The sequence below is a fragment of the Chanos chanos genome, chromosome 10 (assembly GCF_902362185.1).
Source record: "Chanos chanos chromosome 10, fChaCha1.1, whole genome shotgun sequence".
Classification (NCBI taxonomy): domain Eukaryota; kingdom Metazoa; phylum Chordata; class Actinopteri; order Gonorynchiformes; family Chanidae; genus Chanos; species Chanos chanos.
The window spans coordinates 10212983-10223116 of record NC_044504.1 but is presented as its reverse complement, the minus strand read 5'-3'; the positions used below and the strand labels follow the sequence as shown (position 1 = coordinate 10223116).

General features: G+C 40.2%; 1 protein-coding gene across 1 annotated transcript; it reads right to left on the bottom strand.

Moving 5' to 3' along the window:
• Positions 1–4791: 4791 nt before the first annotated feature.
• syap1 (synapse associated protein 1) lies at positions 4792–9584 on the bottom strand. Its single transcript, XM_030786528.1, has 9 exons — positions 9297–9584; positions 8065–8183; positions 7834–7900; positions 7647–7720; positions 7393–7532; positions 6862–7013; positions 6703–6761; positions 6454–6601; positions 4792–6042 (listed from the first exon to the last, which is right to left on the bottom strand). The coding sequence occupies exons 1-9, from the start codon at positions 9508–9510 to the stop codon at positions 5915–5917; spliced, it is 1101 nt and encodes a 366-aa protein (XP_030642388.1). The 5' UTR covers positions 9511–9584; the 3' UTR covers positions 4792–5914.
• Between the last annotated feature and the right edge of the window lie 550 nt (positions 9585–10134).

The window sequence follows — 10134 nt, the reverse complement described above, 5'->3', positions numbered from 1 at the left end:
TTTTATTGAGGTACTGGATAATAAGTATTCAGTGATAAAATGGAAGGCAGCAATACATAGGACGAATTATATGAATAATGATACTATCTGTGGAGACCTAGAGATACTAATGATTAACAGAGCAAGAGTATATAGAGCGAATAATAAGCAGATAAAATGTTGGGTGATACATTTCACATGACTGTAAAAGAAGTGTGACTGGTTCCACCGGTAAAACAGTAATTATCCCAAATTAGACACATGCTTAAACCAGAGGGGCTGTTGTCAGGAGAGGAGCAGCTGAGTCACTCAGAGCTCAGAGTGGAGGACAGCAGAGAGAAATAGAGGGAGAGTCCTCGCATTTACTTCATTAAACCCAAATCAGTAGAACAGGGAAACTGATTCACTGGTATGCCAGGCAGTCTACTCAGCTGGAAATGACACAGTATATGCTGGTCACTTATACAGAGAATGAGGAGCAGTGACAGAAACTGAACAAAAAGAGAAAATGGTGGAAGAGAAAAAGAATGGGACTACCCAAAAGATGAAGGGGAAAAAAATCAGAGCCCCAAAAAAAAAGCCCTAAAAAAAAGGCAAAAGAACGAAGTATCCAATATTAATTGCAATTTTTCAAGCTCTAAGTGAATAGTTATGCGTGTTAGTGTTTTTGGGTGATTTTGCCAATGCTAAATTGGTAAAATTATGAGGGAGTCTAATTTCTAGAATCCATGTTCACCTTGAGGTGTCAGCCATTGAAACCACTGATGGCATGGGAGGGAAATCCATTTGAGAAGATGTTCACATAGTGAGATTCAGCTGTAACTTGGTCTTAGAGGAAAGGGAGAGAAAACAGAGGAAGAAAAAAGTAGAGTAATAACTATCAACAATAATGATGATTTTGGCTGATGGCCTGTTAGCCAAAATTAATGTTATTGTTCAACAAAACGTGACTTAATCCACCCTCATCAAAACTTTTCTCTTTGCTTTTATGCTGAACACAATGTTTAGGATGCCAAAGTAAGTGCCTGGCTGTTTTCCATTTCTCCTTTTCCATGCCTGGGGACTTAACCAAAACCATTCCCACCCATACACACATGACTCAGTCTTTATATATATGTACTGTAACTGTTCCATCTTCACTGTTTCCCACCAGCTGCACCTTATGTAATATATCACACATTTACATTCCTCCTTTACCTGTCCCATTGAGTCAGTTTGTGTGTTTATGCTTTGTTTGTCTTTAAGGGTGTTTATGCTGTGTTTACTTCTGTCAGTTTTTTCTGTTTGTCTTCATTGGATATTTGCCAGAGTAACAACCTTGTTAAAAGACTCTGTGGAGGGTTTTTTTGTGTTGTCTGATTTGTTCTGACACATTTGGTGGTCAAACATAAAATAAGTCACCTGGCAAGGCATGGACAGAACCAGGTTGATTCTTCGCCATGTCATTGTGAAAAGTATTGCATCTTTACTGCATGTCACACTCCATATCAATCTTCATCCGCCCACATTTCTCGTCCCAGGCTCTACAGCCATTTTGGGTCATTCCTCACATTTGGTGGCATGTACGGCTTAAAAGCTCTGTTTTTTGCCAAACAAAAGATCACCAATTTTGAATAAGTTCTGAATAAAGTAAAGCTCTTCAAAAATAATTGAACTCTTCACAGTGCTACCTTTAGCTTAGACATCCTTCTAAATGCACAGAACCTCCCCTCCCATGATCTGCATGGCTTTTTCACACAGAGACTCTCAAGGCAATTAAAGCATTTCTGTACTACCACCAAATCTGAGATTGGATCCAGTCCTTGTGGGATGTGTCCTCTAATGGAATGAAATGTCAATGCTGTGTCCTCATACCTGGATCTCTAACTTCTCTTTTGTTAACTTAGATGGTAATTAATGTTCATTAGACAAACTCATAACATTTAACTTCAAACCAATCCTCTGCCCCAGCAGCATGTGAAATAAAGCCATCTAACGTCTTGTCTTGTCAAGTGTCTCCTGTTCACTGGCCAATGAGGAGAGGACTATAAAGAGAAGGAGACTATGCATGGGAACTGGAATATGTCCTCTCGGCTTTTACCACTCAGCCTTATCCTCTCATCAGAGCTACCTTTACTTTTTCACTCACTTTAGGAAGCGGAGACCCCACGCAGTGTGCTGGAGGAAATTGGACTGACTTAAACCTGGGCGCATGGCACCTGGCTAACCCCCTCGCAACACCCCTCACTTTGCCAGCCGTCTCTCTGTCTGCTTGACGATGTAACTCACACATCTCTGTGTGTCTCTGTTTCACAATGAGCCTTTGCATTATGTTTGTCTCTGTGTTTATCACACAATATATGAAATGTAGCATTGTACAGAATTACAGATCACGTATACCAGGTCATCGCACAGTCTTTTAAGTCTGTCTGTACTAAACATTACAATGATGTTAACACCATACACAGTATTCTGGCTTCAAAGTCAAGGAGCGTCTTTTCACCGGTCATGAGTTAGGGAATGACTTTGACTGTGTTCAGTGTGATTAGGGAATCACATTAAACTTGACTGTTTTTTTTTTGTTTGTTTGTTTTTTTTTTAATGTCAAAACACTGGACACAAGCTTGAGAAAGGTTTTATCTGAGATGTGTTACAGAATCATTCACTGAATTCACTGTTGATATTGAATCAAATTCTGTTTTGATGTAGGCTGGTTGAAAAATTTGAAAGGGATACCTCTGTGAAACAAAGGGGTTTTTTTCCTCACTCTTTTGCCTTGGTCAATAACTTATGAGCTGTTGAAATGGCAAACATTGGTTACAGTTGGTTTAGCATATTGATTTGATTAAGCTTTTTGTAGTGAGAGCACAAGAGGAAGTTATTTGATGTCACTGCCTGGAACATTGTCAGTGATGTTCCACTGTGGTAAACTACTGGCCATCATTTTGTGGTAAACTGCTGTTCTCTGAAATGTATTTATAGAATATAATTTAAGGTTGGTTACACAGGAATACTGTTCTTTTATATTTGTTATCGTCACAGGTATGTTTTCAGCGTATGTCACGACTCACTAATATTCATTGTAATGTAAAGCTGCAACATCTTTCCTGATTGGCAATCCTGCAAGTGTTAGCTTCAGCCATTCTCAGTGTCATCTGATGTCATGTTCATGTGTTTCGTACCATGGAGATGTGAACCATCGTTGAAGTGAACCAGTGTTTGATGTTAAAATGGAAATAAATTTGTTTACTTCTGTTTGAAAACTGTGCACATTTTTACTTGCTGTAGCCTGGAGTGTGATTTTTTTGTTGTTACAAAAAATATTTGATGTTTAAACCTTTCATGTTACTGCAGCTCTTTTCAGTCAGAGATAAACTATGTCAACATATTTTTTAAAAATTGACTATGGCTGCTTTAAAACAGACGACTGCACACCAATGACATTTTTAGTATGAAAAATAAGGTAAGCTTTTGATAAAATACAGGAAAACATCATCTGTTAATGGTCTGGGTAACCCAGTCAGATTTATCTGGTGCTGGTCTCTTCCAGAGCCCGTCTCCAGTCATTCTGAAAACACAGGGACAAATGTTATTGAAGCCCTATTCACATTCTCCTACTTATACCTGCATCATGTTCTTTAGTTGTTTCAAGACGTCATTTACAAAGCCAATGTGTGACTTGTTGTAAGCACTCAAATTAGCATTGCATTTTTTTTTTTTCATTTTCCAGGTTAGAACCATCAGGCAAGCACACAGACTAGTGACCTTGACAATTCCAGATGATAACTCTGTTGGCACATAGACACACCCACAAAAAGCCTTAACAACTGGCTTGCCATTCTAATAGATGCTAAGGCCCCCATCTCATGTAGCTCCCAGCTCACTCCCACACACATAAGGGAACGGGAAGCGAGCATTGTACGCTGTTGCCTTTTCATTGTGGATTTACTCGCAGTCGTTATGTATTATAATAATCACAAGGATAAAAACGTCTGCCTCCTCACTGCCATGGACTATTTGATGTGTACATATACCAAAGGGGAAGAGGATCAACAAGTAACGTTTGTTGTATTTTCTCTCTCTGTCAAACATTCTGTGTGTGTTTGTGTGGTTAAAAAAACCACATTATGCTGCTGAGCACACTAGCCCCTCCCTCACAGACATCACAGCTCGATTCAGTGACACAGTGCGCACAGATAAAGGGCATAGACTGAAGAGATACCTCAGGTAAGTACAAGGTAGGGAAAATTCAAAAAGAAAATCAAATGAGCATCATTTATAACATTTATAACATTCTGGATGTTATTAGTGGCTGAAAGTAGCAATTTAGCTTTACAGGGAGCCGTGAAATATCCAGCTTTCAGGTTCTGTGTTGTAGGTAACAACTGCGGAGTTAGAGAGACTAAAGTCAGGTGAGTCCAGCCAGCAGGACCTGGACAGTGTCAGATTAGGCAGGGGTCCAGACACATGGTGCATCCTTTTCTGCCAGTTGGCAAAGCAGAGCTGTAATATTGAGTGCAAGAAACAGAGGCAGCCATTGCAACGAGAAAGACAACCTGTATTGGGAGTTTCAATGACTCAGCGAAACACAGGTTCTATGCTGTAAAGAAAGAAAGGCATAAAACATTTATGAAAAATCCCAAATAAGAAATCTCCTCACTGGGAAATGAAGAGACAGAGCAGTGTCAGTGTAATGAGTGAGTGAACTGCAAAGGAAGCATTCCACAAAGCTGCAGAAGGTCCCTATATTCAAAAATAAAACTGTTGCCATGCTTTAGAGGCCATCTTTTGAATCACATTCAAGTCAGTCACATGTTTGAGAGAGATAATCAAATTTATTTTAATAACTATATTTCAAGACATCAAGGTTTGTTTGGATTAAACTGATAGTTGTGTAACTGTAAAGCAATTAAGCGGTAAAAAACGGGGGAAGGACAAAGTTTTACTCATATCTAGCACATGGAAATGTCTTCTGATTATACAATCAAGGTATCCCACAACAATGTGAAGGACTACGTGTGACTTTGTCAAGAAACCGCACCTGATACATCACTAATATCCCATCAAACTTTCACCAACATACAGTTCTAAAAATTCCAGTCGAAAAGAAAGAATGTAGTAAACATAAAAATGAAACATCAACGTTATGACTAATATCTATTTTGTTAAATCTGATAGATAATGAAAATAAAGACATGACAAACTGTATGTGAGGGGCTTGTGGTGTTACCAAGGTTCCCATAACTCTCTGGAGTATGTAGAATGTTTTTTTATGTCCAGTCCATGTCTTCCACACTGTAACACATACACATAGAAGGACCCGCGCGCGGCAGACTTACTGAGCAACAGGAAGAGTGTTGAATTCGACACAGACCGATGTATGTGAAAGGAGCCGGGACACACAGAGAACAATAACAAGAGTACAGAGCACTGTGCATAACGCCTGGACAAACTGTCAGTGTCCAGTCTCTTAATCAGCCAGCTCTACCGTAAATGCCAACTGAGCTTTAAAGACGTCCGTGAATGTCTCTATCTGGAAATGGATAAAACAAAAAAACATGAACAGCTCAAGTGGCAGCTCCTTCCAATGTATGTATGGATAAACCACACAGACAAGCTGTCTCTTCTAATGATATTTGCTGTCTGACAAATAGACCTTAGTGTAATATCAGACTTCAATCTGTCATTGATCCAACTACCTGTTAAATCTCACCTTTCACCACTCTGACCAGATTAAGATAGAATTCCTTACATTTCATAGAGGCATGGATTAGCATACATTATGCATTCTTATATAACTTCTCTTTCTAGTTTATCAATTACTTCAAGGAACAGAAAACAAAAACTAGTCAGGCCATGAGACTGTGGACTGGGTCGGAGACACCACTGTCCTGTGGAATTGGTTGATATCTGGTCCTTCACGTTAACTGGCATTACTGGGCCGTCTGCGTCCGTGTCAGTCCTCTGCCTGCAGCATCTCCTCGATTTCTCGGTCCCAGTTGTCATCACGGTTGTCTCCGTCGGTGACGACTTCATACTCCTGTAGCTCCTGCTGTAGCTCTCTCTCCCAGTCGGCTGTCTCCTCTGAAACAAAGTCAGCCAGTGTTCAAGGGTCTAGCCACAGCTGCCTAAATTTGTCTTTACTTATGAAGCATGTCTGCTGCCAGGGTGGTCATTTCAGCAATAAGTCAAAAGGCAGCACTTCCATTTTTAGTAAGCAAAACTGCAACTCCTTCATTTTTTTTTCACAAACATGCTATCTGACATGATGTGTGGCACCTTCCCACACAATGTTCTATGGCTGACCTGTTGTAATAACTGTCTAATTATGACCTCAATCACCCTACCGGCGACAGCTAAAATCAGACATTTATTATTAGAAGTATTTATACAAATGTGCCACAAATAATATCAACCAATGTCAACATTTTTCAGTTCTCGGAAGTATCCTTAGAAAGACTATTGATTAAACAATCTGATCAGCTCCAGACTCACCATCTTGGGGAGAAGCCTCCTCTTTCTTATCCAGTACCAGCTGGTCCATCTCCTTCCGCAGGTCCTCCTGGTTAATGTCACACGAGTCAAAGGCATCACTCACAAACTCCGACACACCTGGGCTGGTTGAGATCTCTTCTTCCTCCATCTGCAGCAGTGACAGAGAAGAGGGGAGGCATTAATCTCGTTTTTCAGGTTTATTTCATTACAAATCACTTTCGTAGCAGACTGAACCAAGCCCTTTCTTACCTCACTGGACTTTGCTTTGGCATTGATGGTGGTGGGAGACGTTGTCAGTCTGATGGTTTCTGCAGAGTTTAATAAAGTACACAGGTTAATCTACACCAACACTGTACAATTATACAGAGCTCCATGCATTAACGACACATGAAGGTAAGACAACTGAACCTGGCATGTGATCCTTCTCTGGAGCAACTCCGTTCTTCTCCTCTCTCTTCTCCGCTTCCTGTTGCTGAGCTGCGAGAGCTGTAAGCTGGGCTGATTGTTTAATCAGGGACACACGATAGAAGTAATTCCTCCAGAATGCCTCCTCCTTCACGCTAAAAAAGATCAGAGAAACAAACAGACACTCTGTCGATATACTGCACAAGACACCATTTACTATGAGAGCCCAGAATGGTTTCCCTTCATGTGGTGTTTGATTGCTTGGAGGTTTGGCTTGATGTGCGTTACGAAACTGAAAACACGGAGAGTAACTGGGACAATTCACTGACACGCTCTGGGAAACAGAGCGAGAGAGAGAGAGAGAGAGAGAGAGAGAGAGAGAGACAAAGAGCATGCAAGAGGAAAGAGAGCCCAGGAATGCCTACAGAGGAGTTCTTACGGCATTGTGGAAGACAAGGGGGTTCAAATAAATCCGTTGTGTAACAGGACCACCATGGTAAGACAGAGAAGTGACGCTCGAGCAAACACACTCACTGTTTTGGGACTAAGTCAAAACGCATCCTGTTGAGAAGCTCATCCTCCTGAAGCATCACCAGTGCGATGGGATACATCTGCTCGAAATCAAAGTGAAATTGCACTCCAGCCGGAGGGTCACGAAGGAAATTTCTTTTGTCCTAAGATAGCAGGACACGGGAAATTTGATGTCGCAGAACCAAATTGTGAGGGGAAAAACCTATGTTAGAATCAATTTCAGAAAGGAGGGATAGACAGATTGAGCTTATACTTACGGCTGATAAAGCTAATATCTGTTGCTGTATCGTTTCCTCTTCGTTGTATCCCACCCAGGGTGGAACTGCAGCATCTAATTAACACAAATCTAGATAATGAACTGTGCCAAAGACATTTATGTGAACTGAAAGCTTTATGTCTCAGGGTTTTTTTTTTTTCAAATGAAATTCCTGTTACGTTTCTCACCTGTCTTCTTGGCATTCTTTTCTTGAACGAATTTTTCTTGCTCTTTCTGGAAATCACCAAGAATTGTCTGGAAATGGGGGAAAAACAGACACAGACAACAACAGATGGACAAAGTGTTTGTTGACAGTGATTTACACCCCCTCCCTCCCAGTGTTTCAGAACACTTGACTGTAACACACTGTAAAACATTTTCACAAATAGGAAAAAAACGGAAAAGCCTCCTAAGCTTACCTTATCGATAATGCCATCAATCTTCCCCTCTTCTACGCTTTTCTTGATTGTCTGAGCAGTTTCTGTCACGGATTCTGTTATTTTCTTGGTTGCGTTGCTTGCAAATGTAAGAATGTATCCTTGACAAAGAGAAAAACAAGGTTGTTACTGTATACTCCATACAACCACACACAAAACATTCACATGGGTATGAATTTGGTTTAAAAAAAAATCTCCATGGTGATCTGGCTCCCCTCTAAGAAAACGCTTTGATCAGTATGAACGTACACATACTTAATGTGGCTGCTGCTAGACACACGCGCATTACAGACTGAGCCGAAAACAAATACCAGGCTGATATGTATGACTCAGAACAGTATTGTTGTTGTGAGGAGGAACGATTTTTGAATTCATATGTCGTCGATATTAATTTATAACACTGGAAATCAAGATCTTTTGGGGAGTGACAGGGGTTTAAACGATAAGTCTCTTGCATCATGCGTTTAGAGTAAAAGGAACCAGGTGTACAGACTAAACGCTCGTCAGCTCTCAGAAAACAAATTAAGTACTGGTCATTACATATTATAAAAAGGTTCAAATATAAATACAAAAACCAGACACGTGGTCCTTAAACAAACAAACAATATGCAGGACTAAAGATATGAACGTTAACTATTTCCAGTGAAACGTCTTGTCCGAAGGTAAATAAGTCTTACCACTCAGTTACAAACTGTTCTATCCATTGCACATGATTATGCCTAAAGCAGTTGTGGACGCGTGGGAAAATTATACGACAGAAACATGGTTCTTCAGATCATAAACTATTTAAATAAGGTCCCAGTGAAAATCTTTGTGTCAGATTTTAAGAGTACGAAAACTGTTTTAGACTTGGGTTCGCTGTGAGTAATTTAGCTTAACAACCGTGGTAGTTCTCAATATCTAGGCCTACCTGACACCTAAACAGGGAAACGCGATTGACAGCCGATACCGTCAAATACTGGACGGTTGACAACAGCTGTTATGGTTTCTTGAATGCAAAGAAATATTCCCAAATAACTGTCAAACTAAACCTCATATTAACAAACCTTTTCTCAAAAAGTTCTAGGACTACAGGACAACGACTACACGACATGTTAAGAATCCTTTCGAGGGGCTAAGCAAACGCTAGTTCTCACACAAAGCTTGAAAATACCGGTCGACAGAATCGTAGACAATATGGAAAAAATGATGGCAAGAGAATTTCAAATACCTACCACTCAGTCCTTTAGCCTGGTGAAGAAGCTGTTCAGTTTGAGCAACATTCTTTGTTTCGTCTTCTTGGTTTCCTTCATGTTTGTTTACCTCAATATCCTGTGGATCAGCGGTTTCCTTCTCATTCTGAAGTATTTTATCACATTCATTTCCATCTTTGGTCTCTGACTCAACTGTGGTTTCTATACCCAGCCATGATCCCCAGCCTTTGAACATTTTCGTTTCGATAAATTCCCAAAACCTTTAAAACGTGAACAAACTAAGAAACTTGGGTAACATTGTACTCTCTGTTCCAGGTTTACAAATGGCCACATCAACAACGTCACTTCTTCCTTATTTTAAGTAACGTATTCAGAAGAAATATGCGTGCACAGCGCCACCCACTGTACTGGCAATTTAAGCTCCCTTCCGGTGAGATTCTGAGGGTGGCTGCATTATAGGTCGGTATAGATCGGTTATAAAGTATTCAAATTAAGTGAAAACAAAGGTGTGGGAACATTAGCAGTTTGACTACCGTTCTTTTCAGTTATACAAGAACTATCTACGATGTAGGACGCCCGGCAGGTGACACTCGTTTAGAGATGTCATCTCCCAAAGATGAGTCTGAAATATCGAGGTTGATTTTGGAATATCTACCTTTTCTTTTTGCACATTACCACACGAGCAGGCACCCCATAAAAGCAGACTGATGACATTATCTATTACAGGTTTTTATGTGCTTGATTTATTGGTAATATATTTTTGTTTTAATATTTTCACCTACACGTTCCAGATCTAAATTGCCATCCATAAATGGATGGAAAACTTTGATGGTTTTCTGCCACCTAAAGGTACACAATC